General features: G+C 50.4%; 1 protein-coding gene across 4 annotated transcripts in view; it reads left to right on the forward strand.

Annotated features, from left to right (window-relative positions):
- PRPF40A (pre-mRNA processing factor 40A) overlaps nt 1–18,649 on the forward strand; it is an 827,412-nt gene that overhangs the window by 544,958 nt on the left and 263,805 nt on the right. For 2 of the 4 annotated variants that reach the window (XM_085645530.1, XM_085645531.1), the window contains exons 23-25: nt 10,764–10,850; nt 10,942–11,032; nt 11,130–11,191. In XM_085645530.1, coding sequence (XP_085501656.1) covers nt 10,764–10,850; nt 10,942–11,032; nt 11,130–11,191 — 240 coding nt within the window. The remainder of the gene's footprint in view (nt 1–10,763; nt 10,851–10,941; nt 11,033–11,129; nt 11,192–18,649) is intronic. The other 2 variants (XM_085645532.1, XM_085645533.1) reach the window with 1 other exon arrangement.

The following is an 18,649-nucleotide window of genomic DNA, read 5'->3' on the forward strand; positions in this document are numbered from 1 at the left end:
GAGTCGGCGGTCACGCTACCTTTGATGTAAGGGGGGTCCAGGGAAGAGTAATAAGTCAGTCACCCCTCTAGCTGGGTGCCTTATGCCAATGGTGTTGGCGCAGGAGCCCTGTGCCCCTACAGTGCCCAGGTCCATTCCTGAGCACTGTAAGTGCAGTGCTGCCATTTAAGAGTACATGGTGCTGAGAGCTCGTCAAACACGAGCTCCACAGCACTGTGAGAAGTTGGCCTGATGTATGATGTCACTAGTTCTAGTGTACACCTTATATCAGTCCAAATACCCTTATGGTGATTGGTTGTAAAGTCAACCTTATAGACCAGCTATCCTAGTGATAGTAAGAGCAGTCTTAGGCTAAACTCTGAATGGCATGTGAAGCCAGCTGTGATACCATATATAATCCCTTGAATACCAAATGAAAGGACACCACAACAGATATATATATAAAATAAAGTGTATTTATTCTAGTCAAACCCTCAGCACTCTTTATGAGATTAGAGGTAAGTACAACACAGTCTTATTTAAGCATACATTAAGTCACACAGGTAAGTAATACAGTTAGGCCCTAGGGGCCACGCAAACCATATACTAAGTAAGGGGTATAAGGACCACTGTCACGGAAATAGGATAGGCCTAGGCCTAGGGAATCGCTGGGGCTACACTACACTAGCAACAGGTAGGAAGTGGGAGGCCCACGGGATTCAGGTGCAGAGTGGAAACACTCCCGCGTAATGCGTAAAAGTCAATAGAATCACTAGTAGTTAGAAATAAACAGTTTTAGGACACTTCTGGTATAGCTAGAAAGTCGAGACTCGGAAACTAGACCCTAGGATAGTCACTACCCTTGTGAGCACCCAAGTTACCTAGCCCACAGGCTGCGGGTGCATAGGTGTGAACTTGCGTCTGGTTTCGTCGTGGACTTCTATGGATGCCTGAAGGAAAGTTGCTGACAGGCAGTCGGTGGAGAGTGTCCGGTGGATCCCAAGGCTGGGATCAAGAAGAGAGGAGACCTGCAAGCAGAAGGGACAGAGTCAAGGTGTGAGAAAGTGGCTCTGTATATACTGTTCCCTAATAGGTACAGGGTGTACAGAGTCCACAGTCCCCCAGAGGCTGATAGAGGTCAAAGTTAGGTATGACCTTACTCTCAAAAAGTGGTAGCTTGGTCGAGCAGTAAGGCAGTACCAGAGGACAGTGTAAAGCATTTATTGTACACACTCAGTCAGCAAATGGTTTCACACACTCAATAACTGAACTCTAGGCCAATGATTTGTATATATAAAATATATGCTTGTTTTATTTTTAGAACCACAAAGGGGGTAAAAATATACTTTCTCAGAATGAGAGGTTGCATATAAATACTTTTGTTTCAAGCAATAAATTTGTGTAAACAGTCACAGTTGGTTGCAATAAACAATCCTATTTCCTAAACATACAATGCATTGAGCTCAATGGTAAATTCAGGTTATTTGTGATAAATTACTTTTTAGGTTACTTTTGGAATTCCAGGTCTGGATCCTAGAACCAGCCTGGGGTCAGTATTCAGAATCAAGTGATGAAAGTCGACTTAATAACTGTAATGATTTTTAAATAATATTTAGCTATTTCAAAAGTTAGCACTTAGAAAATATTTCACAGAAAACATTCAATGGATCTCTATGGCAAGAAATTCAAATTGCAGGTAGAGTACTTTATCGTTACTTTGGTAATCCAGGACTGGGTGCCTAGACCCAGGACTGGGGTCCTTATCAAAAGCAGGTAAGTAATTTCGTTTGCAGAAATGGTACGATTTTAAAAGAATATTTCAAATTTGCAAAAGTAGACACTTAGAAGAAATTTCACAGAAAAGCAGACAATGGTTTCCTATGGGAGAAAAATGAGTTAGAAGTAAGTATAGTTGTGAACACTTTTCAGAGTCAGGGCTGGGCACCAAGATCCAGCACTGGGAGCTCACCTAAGAGCAGGTGAGTAAATTCGTTTTTGTCACTTGGCTGATTTTTAGTGAATATTTGCAGTTTTGAAAAGTTCACACTTAGAAGATTTTTCAAGAAAAAGCCAGTCAATGTTACCCTATGAGGAAAATGAAGTTAGCGGTTTAAGGGTAAGTACTCGACTGGCAGAGTTGAAATTCCGGGCATAGACTCAGGGGTCCCCCAGTGTCAGGTAGGTACAGTTGGTTCACCCTCAGCGGTTTCAGGACGGCCGGGTGCAGAGTGAGTTAGGCCCAATGTTATCCTATGAGGGATAGGGGGGCCTTGGTTGGTGGCTGCTGTCTGGCAAGCCACGCGTCTGTGGGAGCTGGGCTCCTGGTCACTTACTCAGGGCAAGTGGGGAAGTAAGTTAGTGTAGAGTGCACTGCCAGGGCCACTCGGGCGGCTGGGTGCAGGGTGCTTTTGAGCCTTCGGGCGCTCAATGGAAGTCAATGGGAATGTTCCGGTTTGGGAAAAGGCTGCAGGCTCGGGGACGAGGATGTTTCCGGTGCCACCACCACTTCGAGGGGTAAGTTGGGTAGTTGTAGGTTAGGTGGGTACCCCGGGATTGGGCACAGGGGGCCGCAGGGCGCCGGGTGCAGGGGTGCCTTTTGACGTCGGGAATCTTACCCTCTGGTTGATCGCGGCTGGGGTGGCACTCGGTTCTGAGGCTGCAGGCTTCGTCCAGGATGTCGAGGGGGGTCCTTGGGTGCCGGACTCGGGGTCACAGTCGCCGTGGGGTAGTCCTCAGGGTCTTTGTCCACTCCGGCACTGGCCAGGCTTGGCTGGTGCAGAGTGTGTTGGGTCCGCGGTTCCGGGCTGCTGCCAGGAGTTAGGAATAGGTTTCTCGAGTAGAGCCTCTACTCATGGGAGTCCCAGGGAATCAGAGGTCAAAGGTAGCCAGGTCCTCCGGGGTTTTTGAGGTTGCTGGTCACAAGAGATGCCGCGCTGGAGCAGGAGCAGGTTCGAGGGTCGACAGGCCGGTAGGGCTGGGGCCAAAGCAGTTGGTGTCTTCCTCTTTTTAGCAGCTGCAGGGCAGGTCTTTTTTCTTCTTGCTCTTCTTGTAGGTTTCTATCTGGAATCTGGGGAAGGAAGGTTCAGGGGGCCCCTAAATACTAGATTTAGGGGCGTTACAGGTAGGTGAAGGCCAGGGACCAATGGGTCCTTGTCCTGGGGTGGGTACACCCCCTATCCTGCCTCTCTCCTGTGGGAGGAGGGCAGTAGCCTAATCCTGATAGGGTAGGGCCTCCCATCTTCAAGATGGCGAGAGCCCGGAGATGTGCTTCACCTCGCCTCCCCCACCTGAGGGGTGGGGTGGGCAGGCTGGCACATCCCCTGTCCTTGTATGGGGTTTCCGGCCAAGCTTCCTGCCAGAGTGGGGGGTTGCAGTGGCCTGGGGAAACTCCAACTGGCGGCATGCCTTTGAAGCTTCCCTTTGCTCATCCTGGGGGAGGAGATTTCTCACCTCACCCAGGATGTGCATTGTTGCAGGCCCGGGAGAGCAGGGGCTCTCCCACCCAGGGGTCCAGCAACGTGTCTGCTGTGTGGCAGCCTGGGCAGCCTCAGAGCAGACGTGGATTGTAGGTTAGCTGTAAGGGGGCATCTCTAAGATGCCCTCTGGGGTGCTTAGTACATTAAATCCCACACTGGCATCAGTGTGGGTTTAATGTGCTGAGAAGTTTGATACCAAACTTCCCAGTCTTCAGTGTTGCCCTTATGGTGCTGTGGAGTTCGTGTTTGACGAGCTCTCAGCACCATGTACTTGTAAAAGGCAGCACTGTACTTACAGTGCCCAGGGATGGACCTGGGTACTGTAGGGGCACAGGGCTCCTGCTCCTGTGCCCACACCATAGGCATAAGGCACCCAGCCAGAGGGGTGGCTGACATATGCCTTGGCAGTATAGGTAATGGGCATGGCACACAGAGATGTGTGCCATGTCGACTCTTTGTTTTGTCCTGCACCCAGACACTCAGCCTGCAAAGGCAGTGTGTGTGTGTAAGGGTACAGGGCCTCTAAGGGTGGCACAATGAGTGCTGCAGCCCTTAGAGGCCTTCCCTGGTCACAAGGCCCTGGGTACCTAGGGTACCATTTACCAGGGGCTGACATGTGGCCAGGGTTTGCCAATTGGGAGTTTGTGTGTTTTAAGGAAGGAACATAGGCCCTGGGCACCTGATTGGCAGGAGCCCAGGGCACAACAAGGGAAAGTGCATCAGCTATTAGGCAAAAAAAAGGGGGGGTTACTGCAACAGAAACCCACTTTCTCACACAAGGTCACTAGCCAGTGACCACGTGGAACCAGGAAGGAACCAGGCGATGTCGTGAAGATTGCAGGTGAAGGTGAAGCTTGTTGCTGCAGCCACGAGGACCAGGGAACGTCGAGGACGACCAGGACCAGGAGGCGAGCTGTCCCACGAAGGCTCTTGCTGTCGGCGGCGTCGAAGTTGGACTAGGACTCACCAAGCCTTGGCAAGCGGAACCCACGGAGAACGGAGGACTTGCTTCTGGTGCAGACCAGGAAGGTCTGGGGTGCTTCTCCTTTGGAGAGAAGCGGGAGCCAGTCTGGAGGAGCCAAACCAGCGCTGAAGATTTCAGGGTACGTCGTCACAAAGGCCACTAACCAGCGGGCAAGCAACCGGACATACGCGGCAAGCAGGAAAATGCAGAAGGGCCCCACGCAGGACTCGTGGAGTGTGGGGGGCTGATCTTCGGTGCAGATGGTGCTTGGGCTTGGGGCTTCTCAATCCCCGGTGCACAACTTCGAGGGTGCCTCAGAAGCTGCGCTTGAAGATACTAGCCACTTTTCCCACGTCTCTCGTCGCCTCCACGGATCTCAGCACGGCTGTGGATGTGGATCAGGGTCGGAGAAGTCTGGAAGTCAAGGCTCTGGTCGGGCTCTGCAGTCGGTCCCTCGTAGAACTTCAGCAAAGGGTAGTCTCTTGATGGTGCCTGTTTGCACAGGGTAGCCACTCCTTGGCCACAAGGGAGATTCTTCAGTCTTCTTCTTTCGTCGAATGTCGAAGGTCCAGAGTTTCTGTTCAAGTTGCAGGTTCAGGATAATCTAATCTCCTGGGGCCCAGCTACCACTCTTATACTAATCTGGGGGGCTGGGTTACCTGCTAGGTCACGCCTTATGGGTGGGACCTGGGAGGGGGGTGGTTACACCCCCTTCCCTTTGTCCAGTTTCGCGCCAGGACTGGGGCTGGAGTGCCCCAGCACCGGTTTGAACTGGACTATGCATGGGACACCTTGTGTGCCCCAGGCATGTCTCATTCCTTTCAGCCCTCCCTGCCCCAATACACTAAAGTCTGTCTGGGGAGGTGCTAGCACCTCCCCAAGCAGGAAACCTATTGTCCAAGCCTCCCTTGCCGGGATCACTCCCAGCAGCAGGAGGTCAGACTCGTGTCTGTGGCAGCAGCATCCATTTTGTGATGCTGAGGCTTTGGTTAGAGTTAAACAGCAAAGTAGGATTTTAACATGTCTCTCCCTCTAGAAGGGAGGAATAATATCCTCATCACCAAAAATGGTATGGGGGTATTATTCCAAAGTGTTAGACACCTTACACGACATGTTTTGATACAGCCAAACCATAGTTACCATAACCGTTTAAGATTATATGGCACTTTAAGAGTATATGGTAGGCTATATCATAGAACAGCTATAAGGACATGGTTCCGAAAGCTGCAGACAGGCTCAGTTCATGCTAGAGCACCATCTCACATGTTACCAAGCACTCTGCCTCCAGGATTGTTAAGGCCTGCCCTAGGAGTGACTGATAGGTACTCATGTGTCTATATATAAGGGTAGATATAGGCATACTGTATCTACTGTATCTAAGCAAGGGGTGATTACACGACCTTGCCCCAGCTGAGTGATCAGCCAGTTGTGTCTGATTGGAAGGCCAGACCAGGGGTGGCATAATACATGCTGCAGCCCCTGGAAGGCCTAGGGTACACCTATGCCCTGGGTACCTAGGGTACACTGTACAGGGCCCAATAAGGTGATCCTTACCAATTGTTTATGTACCTAGGGTACATGGAGTCCATTTTAAAGAGAGAGCAGACAGCCTGAGACCCTGAATGGCAGGATCTCAGGCCAACTAAGTCGAAAAACCAGCTAGACACTAGGCAAAAAGTTGGGGGTAACCATAGTCCGATATCCACCTTCCTACAAGCACCATAATGGCAACACTAAAGACTGAGAAGTTTGGTATCAAACTTCTCAGCACATTAAACCCACACTGATGCCAGTGTGGGATTTAATGTACCCAGCACCCCAGAGGGCATCTTAGAGGTGCCCCCTTAATCCTAACCTACAATCCACGTCTGCTCTGAGGCTGCCTAAGCTGCCACCCAGCAGACATGTTGCTGGACCCCTGGGTAGGAGAGCCCCTGCTCTCCTGGGCCTGCAACAATGCACATCCTGGGCGAGGTGCTAAATCTCCTCCCCCAGGATGGGCAGGTGGAAGCTTCAAAGGCATGCTACCTCTGTGAGCTTCCCCAGGCCACTGCAACCCCCCACTCTGGCAGGAAGCTTTGGCTGGAAACCCCAAATAAAGACAGAGGACGTGCCAGCCTGCCAACCGCACCCCTCAGGTGCGGGAGGCGAGGTGAATCACATCTCCGGGCCCTCGCCATCTTGAAGATGGGGAGCCCTACCCTATCAGGACTAGGCTACTGCCCCCCTCCCACAGGAGAGAGGCAGGATAGGGGGTGTACCCACCCCAGGACAGGGACCCATTGGTCCCTGCCCTTCACCTACCTGTAACACCCCTAAATCTAATATTTAGGGGCACCCTGAACCTTCCTTTTCCAGATTCAAAACTACAAAGAAGAGCAAGAAGAAAGAAGACCTGCCCTGCAGCTTCTAAAAAGAGGAAGACACCAACTGCTTTGGCCCCAGCCCTACCGGCCTGTCGACCCTCGAACCTGCTCCTGCTCCAACCCGGCATCTCTTGTGGCCAGCAACCTCAAAAACCTCGGAGGACCTTGCTACCTTTTGGCTCTAAGCCCCTGGGACTCCCATGAGTAGAGGATCTACTCAAAACCTACCTCTAATCCCTGGCAGCAGCCCGGAACCGCGAACCCAGCACACTCTGCACCAGCCGAGCCTGGCCAGTGCCGGAGTGGACAAAGACCCCGAGGACGACCCCACGGCCACGTTGACCCCAAGTCTGGCACCCAAGGACCTCCCTCAACACTCCTGAAAAAGCCTGCAGCCTCAGAACCAGGTACCCCCCCCCTACCGCGATCAACAGAGGGTAAGATTTCCCGACACCAGAAGGGACCCCTGCACGCGGTGCCCTGCGGCCCCCTGTGCCCAATCCCGGGGTACCTAACTAACCTCCAACTACCCAACTTACCTCTCGAAGTGGTGGTGGCACCTGAAGAGTCCTCGTCCCCGAGCTTGCAGCCTTTTTCTAAACCGGAAATTTCCCATTGAAATCAATTGAGCGCCCGAAGGCTCAAAAGCACTCTGCACCCAGCCGTCCGAGTGGCCCTGGCAGTGAAAACTCTAAACCTACCTACTTCCCCACTTGCCCTGAGTAAGTGACCAGGAGCCCAGCTCCCACAGCCGCGTGGCTTGCCAGTCAGCAGCCACCAACCAAGGCCCCCCATTGGGCCTAACTCACTCTGCATCCGGCTGCCCCTGTGTCGCTGAGGGTGTACCAACTGTACTTACCTGACCATGGGAAACCCCCGAGTCTGTGCCCAGAACCTTAACTCTGCCAGTTGAGTACTTACCCAAAAGCTGATAACCCACTTTTCTTCCATTGGGTAATTTGACTGGTTTTCTCTGAAATTTCTTTTAAGTGTGGAGTTTCTAAACTTTAAAATTTTCACCTAAAATCAACCGAGCAACGAAAACGGAAATCCTCACCTGCTATTAGGAGAGATACCAATGCTGGGTCTTGGTGCCCGGCACTGACCCTGGAAAGTACTCACAACCGTACTTACCTCTAACTCAATTTTCTCCCATAGGAAATCATTGACTGTTTTTCTGTGAAATCTCTTCTGTCGATTTCTGCAAACCACAAAGATTCTTTAAAAATCGTACCAACTGTGAAAACGTAAATGCTTACCTGTGTTAGATAGATGTTACAGCCCTGAGCCCAGGAGCCCAGTACTGGATTACAAAAGTAACGAGAACATACTTTACCCGTAACTTGAATTTTCTTCCATAGGGAATCTTTGACTGTCTTTCTATGAAATTTCTTGTGCCGATTTTGCTAACTTATAAATATTCCTTAAAAATCGCCTGTATAAACAGTTTCTCAACTGCTTACAGGTGGTACACTAGTGCTGGATCTAGGACCCAACACTGACCTAGAAAAAGTAACCATAACCCCACTTACCTGCTAAGTGAAATTCCTTCCATAGAATAACATTGGTAATTTGAACAGAAAAAGTTTCTACGTATCAACTTTTAAAATGGCAAAATATTGCTTTAAAATCACAACAGTAACTAAAACGAATTTACTCACTTGTTTCCAACAACTGTTCCAGGACTGAATCTAGAATCCAGTTCTAGAGTTAGAAAAGTAATCCTGAAAGTAATCAATTGCATATAACTTAAAATTCCCATTGAGCTCAATGTACTATTGTGTTTGAAATTGTGTTGCCTATTGCAACAACCTGCAACTATTACCTACAAAAGTCAATTGCATATTGCAAAAGTATTTAACTAAAGCATCTCATTCTTTGAAAGTATATTTTGATACCTATTGTTGGTTCTAAAATAAAACAACCATATATTTTTTATATAAACCATTGGCCTAGAGTTCAGTTCTTGAGTGTGTGAGACCATTTGCTGACTGAGTGTACAACAAATGCTTTACACTGCCCCGTTCCGACCTGACGCGGTCTGCCCCGTTCCGACCTGACGCGGTCTGCCCCGTTCCGACCTGACGCGGTCTGCCCCGTTCCGGCCTGACGCGGTCTGCCCCGTTCCGGCCTGACGCGGTCTGCCCCGTTCCGGCCTGACGCGGTCTGCCCCGTTCCGGCCTGACGCGGTCTGCCCCGTTCCGGCCTGACGCGGTCTGCCCCGTTCCGGCCTGACGCGGTCTGCCCCGTTCCGGCCTGACGCGGTCTGCCCCGTTCCGGCCTGACGCGGTCTGCCCCGTTCCGGCCTGACGCGGTCTGCCCCGTTCCGGCCTGACGCGGTCTGCCCCGTTCCGGCCTGACGCGGTCTGCCCCCTTCCCGCCTGACGCGGTCTGCCCCCTTCCCGCCGGACGCGGCCTGCCCCCTTTCCCGCCGGACGCGGCCTGCCCCCGTTCCCGCCGGACGCGGCCTGCCCCCGTTCCCGCCGGACGCGGCCTGCCCCCGTTCCCGCCGGACGCGGCCTGCCCCCGTTCCCGCCGGACGCGGCCTGCCCCCGTTCCCGCCGGACGCGGCCTGCCCCCGTTCCCGCCTGACGCGGCCTGCCCCCGTTCCCGCCTGACGCGGCCTGCCCCCGTTCCCGCCTGACGCGGCCTGCCCCCGTTCCCGCCTGACGCGCCCCGTTCCCGCCTGACGCGCCCCGTTCCCGCCTGACGCGCCCCGTTCCCGCCTGACGCGCCCCGTTCCCGCCTGACGCGCCCCGCTCCAATCCCAACGCGCCCCGCTCCAATCCCGACGCGCCCCGCTCCCGCCTGACGCGCCCCGCTCCCGCCTGACGCGCCCCGCTCCAATCCCAACGCGCCCCGCTCCCGCCTGACGCGCCCCGCTCCAATCCCAACGCGCCCCGCTCCAATCCCAACGCGCCCCGCTCCCGCCTGACGCGCCCCGCTCCCGCCTGACGCGCCCCGCTCCAATCCCAACGCGCCCCGCTCCAATCCCAACGCGCCCCGCTCCAATCCCAACGCGCCCCGCTCCAATCCCAACGCGCCCCGCTCCAATCCCAACGCGCCCCGCTCCAATCCCAACGCGCCCCGCTCCAATCCCAACGCGCCCCGCTCCAATCCCAACGCGCCCCGCTCCAATCCATTCCACATCAGCCTATGCCACTCCAATGTACAACACTGCACTCTGCCACCAAACTCTACTCTTCTCTACTCAGCCCTACAACACTACTCCCTTCTATGATACTCTACTCCAACAAATCCACTCCACGCCACTAACTTTTAGCCATGCTGAAGAGTTGCCACACTAGTGTAAAACATGGCAAAAACACAGCCAAAGTCAATCGCTCTTGTAATGGCGAGACCTATTGTCTTTGCCAATGCTTGTTTAGACTTCCCAATCACCACACAAATCTTGACACCGGCATCCTAATTTCTCCACACAGCCTCTATAGAGGGGTACTCATTGGGGATTTAAGTTGTTGCTGCACCACTGCTATATCTGTAATAAACTTAAGCTGTCTTGGAAATGTTGAGAGTTTCCATAGGTACAGCTATTTGAAATAGCATTGTCCAGACGCCTAAAGTTGCTGAAAATATACTGCCCAATCGAAAACCATTTATGCTATTGCTGGTATGGGTATTTGTCAGTACTGCTGTAGATATCTGACCTGATATCTTCGTTTAAGAGACTGTGAGCAGTTCTAGCTGAAACCAGCATATATTTTTACATATATGTATACAGGTAGAAACACGTACAAAACATTAAAGATTCAAAGCCACCTTTATATATAATTGCATAATGATTGATCGTTATATTATTTTGCTTTTTGTTCATTTTACAAATATCACCTCTGAAGAGTGGCAAGTTGGACATTTACAGTGAGTTTAGCTGAATATAAACAAAAGAGGGAGCTGTAACTTTTTGTTTTCCTGTAGTAAACGTGCTCCTATTAATGTTTTCTTATTTATCATTTTCAGCACGAGTGTCAGCATCATCACCTTAAGAACAAGAAACATTCTAAAAAAGCTAAGAAGCATCATAGGAAGCGTTCTCGTTCACGTTCGGTAAGCGTTTTCCTAGGTTCTAACCTCTCCGTGTTTTGCATCTTTTTGCATGACTGTTTCTTGAGCTTCCAAGGATTTTCTTAAATTGTAGGGTTCAGAGTCTGAGGAAGAGGATTCAAAAAAGAAGCGTCAAAGATCAGAATCGCGAAGTGGTTCTGAGCATTCCTCCACTGAAGAATCTGGTAAGATATGTCTTTTATTATTTTTTTTGCATTTAAAAAAGCCCTTTCAGTGGTTTCATCGTATCGTAATCTCTAATTTCGTTTTCGTCTAATGTAGAGAAAAGTAATAAAAAGTCAAAGAAGCACAAGAAGAAAACAAAGAAAAGGAGGCATAAATCTGTAAGTATTGACTTTATTTTGAAAGTCAACGTGGGCTGACATTTTGTGGTTTGATTTTAACACCATGCTCCTTCTAAAGAATGAATCTGCTTGGTTTCTAGTCGATCACCAAATGCCACAATTAATGAGGAAAGCAACCAGACATTCTATATGAACTAGTTTAAACGTTCTTGCACAAGCACTTTAGGGTAAGAAATGCTATGTAAGGAAGAGATATACCCTCTAATATTAAAGAAGTTGTTTTTACAAGAGCTTTTCCACATACTCTTTAGCTTTACTAGCTGTTAAATCCCAGTTCTTTTTTTCACCTTCCAGGTTGGAAGTATCCAACCTGGAAACTTTGTACATCCGATTTCTAAAATATACTCCATTTGCTTTTATGTTTGGCAATAGGAAATGGGTTGTTAGTGTTGGAGGACAAGCGGTTCATTAGATGTCACAATGCAGACATGGCTAAGAGGCACTGCATACAGGGCATGAGAATACTGTGCACTTGCTTTGTCATTACTGATATAAACACTACTGTCCTTGTATGTGGACATTTACCCGATCATTCACAAGCTAATTCATTGCTAATGTGGTAGTCAGTCTCTCATGGAGGGAAGATTTTGTGCCATAATTGTGAGAACTTTGTATTGAAACACCATTTATAAATCTGATAATGTTAAGTGGTGTGTAGGGTCCTGAGACCCTCGTTCTTAAACCTTAATGTCAGAGGAGATAACGTTTTGTCTGAATCTAAGCATTGAGTTTAACTCTTCAGAATTTTGAGGTTTGTAAATTATACTACATCTCTCATAATTAATTCAATCACAATTGTAATTAAGCAGCTCGTAAACTGGATGGTTAAAATCTAGGATACAATTTTGACAGTAAGACTTTCTGCATATTTGCTCTTTAAACTCTAGAGAACACCAGTAATAAGGTTATCAAGGCTAGATGCAGGACTGATTTTATAATCTCTACAAAAAGTATGAATTATTCATAGTTCTCATTGGCTTTAACCAGTATTGACAGATGCCAGTGGAGTCTTAAGTTGACTGCAGCAGTCTTGATCTTCGCTGTTCCAATGCAGAGCTGCTATAAATCTATATTTGTTTGTAGAAGTGTGAATGGCTCTAGGAAGGGAACCTGCCGTTGTAATAGGTGTTACCCCCTCCCTGGAAATCTCACAGGGTGTGAACCCACAATGGGTGCTTCAAAGGGGACGCCGCTGCCTTTAATGGGAAAATGGGGAATACACAGATGGGCTACTCTTTTGTTCAGGTAGACTGCCTGGTGTCTGGGACAGAGAGGGGGAAAACAATTGCCATGACAGTTTTCCTGTGGGCATGTAGCCTTCCGGTAGCTTCACCTCTTGGGAAGAGTTTAGCCATCTTGGGAGTTGGCAGAATAGTTCACTCTGGGGTAGCTAGATGCGTCACAGTGCAGGAAGTAGTTAGGCGGGAGGCGACCTGATAGCCCATTGGCTACTAACCATCGCATCCCCTGAGGCCCTGTCTGGGCATAAATATAGCACTTTGGGCATCCAGTCCTCCGATCTCGTCTGTACTGGAAAAGAGTGCCTGCTGACCTTTGACCTGGCAAAGAGAGGCTCCACTGAGGTGGACTGCATCTGCTGCTCATTGGGCTAGCAAGGAGATAACTGTGACTGAGATGCCCTGCCCGAGGGAGTCTTCCCTGAGCCCCAGACAGAATAGACTCCAAATGTTGGTTGGCTGACTTGCTGCTGCAGACCAGGGCCCCAAAAGCTGAAGAAGCCTGCCCTGGCAAATCAGTTGCCCACATCACCAAATTGTTGCTCCTGGCCAAAGTGCAACCTGGAACAACGAGTCCTGACACTTAAAAGTTGCACTCAAGTCTGCTGGACCCAGGTAAGTTGTCTTAGTGCAGTTTGGTCACTCAGAAGGAAAGTTATCACCAGAAGAGAACAACTGGTTTTGTTGTGAACAGAGAACATTAGTCCAGTGACAACTGGACTTTTGCTTTATCTGTCAGGACTTTGAGGGACATTAACCCCTGTGGCCAAAGTTGCCTATTTGGTGGTCCCTTGGTGCAGTAGGGCAGTCCTTTTTCGGTCCTTCTTCCTAGTCAGTACATGTGAGATCTGGTTACCAGAGGTACCCCTCTTATGCTCGGAAAATGCCCTCTGGGTAGGATGCAGTTAATGGCCAATGAGCTACCAGGTTCCCTCCCACCTGTTGACAACTTCATGTTCAGTGTGGCATCTGGCTATTCCAGGATGCCCAATTCTGCCCACTCCCAAGACTGAGAGTGGGGTCTCCCTCACGGTGTTCAGAACTCACTAGCCCACCCCTGGAGTTTGACTACCTCAGGGCTACACACCCCTGGGGAAAAAGGTTTTGCAACTGGTTTCCCCTATCTTCTCCCCTTGCTAGCCTGTCCACCTCAACAATGGGGCAGCCCCCCCCCCCCCTGGTGTTACACATCTGCCCATCAAAGGCAGCTTCACCTTTGAAGTCTGCCTTTCGGGGCTAGTGTCAAAGGGCCTTCCTGCAGGGGATAGGTGACACCTCCCTAGCTTGCAATCCCTCATTATTGTTCTTCCTGAGAGTCCTTGGCACATCTCTCTAGGAGAGCAGAAAACAGCCTCGTGGAAAAGGGAGAGCACAGGACTTTTAAAGGCAACAAGTTACATTGATTTTGCTTTCAGATACAAATCAGGCTTAGTGAAACAAGTTGTTTGATAACCCTGTACTTGCCAATTGGGCGCCCAAGTCTTTCCACATTAAGAACAGCAGTGTTGCGTGTTTTACTGTCAGGAAGGACATGCAAAGTACTTGTCCTACCGGTGTCATAGGTTGCACTCTGCCTTTAGGGCTCTCTAGGCCTGCCAGAAGGGTGACTTATACACATGTCCAGGTGAAGTGGTGGCTTTTCCATTGCTTTCAATGTCCAAGTCGGGCTAACAGTGCACAACTGCTCTACCAGTCTTCAGTGGTAGACTGGAGGAATTGTTTTACTTGGGAGACCTCCAGGGTGGCACCATCAGTAATGCAAGCCCTGGGGTATCCCTCTAATTTACCTGCCCTGGGTACTATTTACTATGGACTTGCATGTAAGTTAGCCATTTCCAATTGGGTGCAACCAGTTCGGCATTCACTTTAGATCATGGCACTGAGGTCTGGTTAGGAGGCCATAGTGCACTGAAAAACCAGCAGCATCAGTCAAACTTGGGAGTGACAATGCAAAAAGGCATTTCCTTACCGTAGAAAAAAAGCTTCTTAAATCCCTTACAGTTCAAGTTATCAGATGTGTTATTGTTTGTTTTATCGTTTTACAAGCCTGGCTTTTCAGTCGGCACAGTTAAAGGTTGCATCTCAGCCCTTTCAGCCTCTGTTTACTAAAGAAGCCTTCCCTCTTAAATAGCCTTTTATGATTCATTCTCTAAAATGTTTTGACAACTGTTTACCTCAAAATCGTTTTTCCTCCATGGGATGTTAATTTGTCAGGCTTGACATTTCTAACCAATTTAGATTAGAGAAGTCAGAGGACTGCTGGCCATTTGAGCTTTGTCTACAATCCAACACAACTGAAAATCAAAAACCAGAACCCAGATGATGAGGGTGAGAAAGTTACAAGCCAGTGTGGATGACCAGAGTTGTAAAGGAAAAAACAATACTTCTTCCTATACCCCCTAATCCCCCCCACCCTATGAAACCTACATGTACTGTACTGTAGGTTCAGGGCGATGGATAAGTGGCATTATAATCCATATGAGGAGGAATACTAATTTCCAAATCAATCCATGGTTCAGATACTTGTAAATGTCTTTGGTTAAAGACCTACAACAAATGCTGCCTAATTACTGTTGATGGTGCTAGACCACCAAGTGGAGCACATGGCCAGCAAACAACTATGCCACCATTTCCTCCCTAACCACTGTCCACCTATTTAATCTTCACCGAAGTAGTGCCCCTTGCTCATCCGCTATCTTTACTAAGATTAAGTTGTGTGGCAAATCCACGATGCCCATCTCCTGTAAACAAGACACCTGGACCTCAGAATCATGAGGATAAACAATCACATGAAGGTGAAGAACATGATTATACTCCACAGAACCAGAAGGGGATTACTACATTGTGCCAAACTCAATCATCTGCACTTCCTCCAACACAACATTAGAGGTTTTCTTTACCTGTAGAAAGGGATTAGAAAAAAATTGATTTGCCAGTCCCAGCAAGGAAACAACACATTTTCTTTGTGCTTTTAAGAAGCCAACAAATAACTGTGATCAGGACCAGTCATTGATTACCTGTGAAATTAAAATCTAGTAGTGCAGACCTCTTATTGTAGTAGAAATCACACTGCTCCTAATAAAAACAAAGCTCCAGAGAACACCTCTGCATACCTGATTGGCTACCCTTGGTCATCTCGCACCGCACAAAGAACATCTAGAACCTAATTTGCTCGCTCATATACTTCCCTGCTGGACAGAGAATGAAGATGATTAAACAACATTGGAAAGAGAACCTACTAGGGCTCAGATCTCATAGCATCCAGTTTGCTAACTATTCTGAGCAGAAACAATGGGCAAATGTGGTCAGTCCTAGCAGTTTCCATGAATTTGCTCCTTGAAGACAACGTTCTCAGGAGTAATTCTGTATACTGTGGCAGACAAGGAGTTTCCTTCAGATGAAAAAGTTTGATGACTACATTTTTTAACTAATCTGAAAGACAGTTATGGATTCCTCACCTTAGAATTACCCCCAGGCGTCTGACTGGATCCGGACAATTTTTTCCTCAGCAGTACCACTGCGTGTCGATAGGTAGTGTCGATCGACTGCGTTCATCTTTGGCGTCGTGGTCACCGGAATGACGTTGCGGTATCTACTCAGACGCTGCACACGCACGCTGTCATTCGTTCTTTTTCCCCGCCAGCCAGCACAGATGCGGAGAGAGCTGTAACTAGAGTCTCCCTTTGACTCAGTTTTTGCGACTTTTGTCGACATCTTTTTTTATCGTCAGACTCCTGGTGCACGGAGGGATGTCACGTCGGACCGGCTTCAAGGCTTGCGACTCCTGTCGCAAATTTATGTCGGTCACAGACCCGCACCTCATGTGCCTTTGGTGCTTGGAGCGCGACCACGACCCGAAGTTGTGCTCCGACTGCCGGGCCATGAACCCGAAGTCTTTGCGGGAACGGGCGCGAAAGCATCTCGAGGCACAGCAGTCCACTCCTCGCCGTTCGACGTCCTGGTCAAGAGGGAGGTCGCGGGACCGGTCGCGGAGCCACCACCTGATTAGCTACCAGGAGAGGGTGAGGAAGACTAGTAGGGCTCTGGACACCTCCCCGGACCTTGGCATGCTTCCCCCCCCCCCTACCATAGCTACGGAGGAGGTTGTACCTTACGCAGTGGTGTTGCGCAGGTCGGCCGAGGCCTTACACCTCGAGCTTCCTACGGTGGCGGCCAGGACTAACCTGACCGAGGTGCAGCAGCTTCTTTGGAGCCCCTGCTGCCGTTCATTGAGGCCCTCATCCTTTTGGGCACTTGGCCAAGCCCAACACAGGGGCTCCTGTGGATAGGATGATTGCCAGATGCCACCGCCCGGCCCACCCCCATTTTCCTCTCACCACCCCACCCCGAAGAGCTTTGTAGTCCAAATCTCGACTTCCAAGGATTCATTTCCCTAATGCACCACCTGATAGGGAATCCAAGAAGCTGGACCACCTTGGGAAGAAGAGGTTTTCTACCTCCTGCTTGGGACTGCGGTCGTTGAACACCGCATGTCTCTTGCGCCGTTACTCCCACACGGTTGCGCAGGTCCTGACACAGTGCCTGGAGGAGGCCCGGGCTGTGATCTCCTGTGCAGTTGCCGAAGGGAGAGAAGCAGCGAAGTTCACCATCCGATGTGGGCTGGACACCACCGACTCGCTAAGCAGGATGATTTCCACGTCGGTAGCCCTTACACGCTACGCCTGGTTGAGGTCTACTGGCTTTTCGGGTGATGTCCAAGCTGCGCTTTTGGACATGCCCTTTGATGGGCTTCGCTTGTTTGGCGACAAGGCGGACAACGCGCTTGTGCGTTTTACGGACTCCAGGGCTAAAGCCAAGTCCTTGGGCCTCGCATCCACCTCCCGCCCATCATAGTCTGCCTTTCGCCCCTTTCATGGCTACGGAAGGGGTGCCCAGCCATATTCTGCCCAGAGCCACAGGCCTGCACAAGCTGTCCAGCCTCTGTGCGGCCAGGGACGTGGGACCCACCGTTCGTGGGTCTGGGGGCCGGCACCCCAGTCCACCAGCGTCCCCTCCGCAGGAGCCTCCAAGCCCTCCCAGTTTGACATTTCAGGGCCACCTTTTGCCAGTGGGTGGCAGGATTTGCCATCGCCTCACCCACTGGCTCAACATCACATCGGACAGTTGGATTTTGCAGCTAGTCCGAAGGGGCTACTCCATCATCCATGCCACCTCAGAACCATTGCATGTCGGAGGATCACCTGGCCCTTCTCCAACAGGAAGTTACGGCTCTATTGGCCAAGGGAGCTATTGAGCGCGTTCCTGCCCCAGAAGTAGGTTATGGTTTTTATTCCCACTACTTTCTGGTGCCCAAGAAGGACAAGGGCCTGCGTCCTATCTTGGATCTCCGGAACGTCATTCGCTTCCCCCGGAAGGTGAAGTTCAAAATGTTGACTCAGGTCCTGTTTGCCCTCGACCCTGTAGACTGGATGGTAGTGTTGGACGCTTATATTCACATCCCCGTCCTGCCAGCCCATCGGCGTTGCCTACGATTCACGGTAGGCCACGAGCACTTAGTTTACTGTGCTCCCCTTTGGCCTTACCAGCGCCCCTCGGGTGTTCATGAAAGTGATGACGGTAGTCGCAGCTCATCTGCGCAGGTCAGGGGTTCCAGTTCCAGTCTTCCCCTATCTCGACGACTGGCAGTTGAAGGCGGGCTCACCTCAGGCTGTCGTCTCCCACCTCCAGACTACGGCCGACCGCCTGCACTCGCTGAGGTTCACCATCAATGTGCCAAAGTCACACCTGATTCCCTCTCGGAAGCTCCTTTTCATCGGAGCAGTTCTGGACCCAGCGCAGTTTTGGGCTTATCCTCCCGAGCAGCGAGTCTGGGATTTTTGTGCTATGATTCCGATCTTTCAGCCTCTATCCCGGGTTTCAGTCAGAATGATCCTGAGGCTACTGGGCCTCATGGCCTCCTGCATCCTGCTGCTGGTGGGCTATGCCAGGTGGCATATGTGGTCTCTGCAGTGGGACCTGAAGTTCCAGTGGGCACAGCATCAGGGGAATCTTTCCGATTGCGTCCAAATCTCGGAGGGCACTGCACAGCAATTGCAGTGGTGGCTAACGAAACCAGGATTGGGTCAACGGCAGATCCCGCTCCCTTCCCCTACCAGAGTTCACAGTGATGACAGATTCATCGCTGCTGGGGTGGGGCGGCCACTTGGGAGAGGCAGAGATCAGGGGCCTCTGGTCTCCG

The sequence above is a fragment of the Triturus cristatus genome, chromosome 3_1 (genome assembly GCF_964204655.1).
Source record: "Triturus cristatus chromosome 3_1, aTriCri1.1, whole genome shotgun sequence".
Taxonomy (NCBI): domain Eukaryota; kingdom Metazoa; phylum Chordata; class Amphibia; order Caudata; family Salamandridae; genus Triturus; species Triturus cristatus.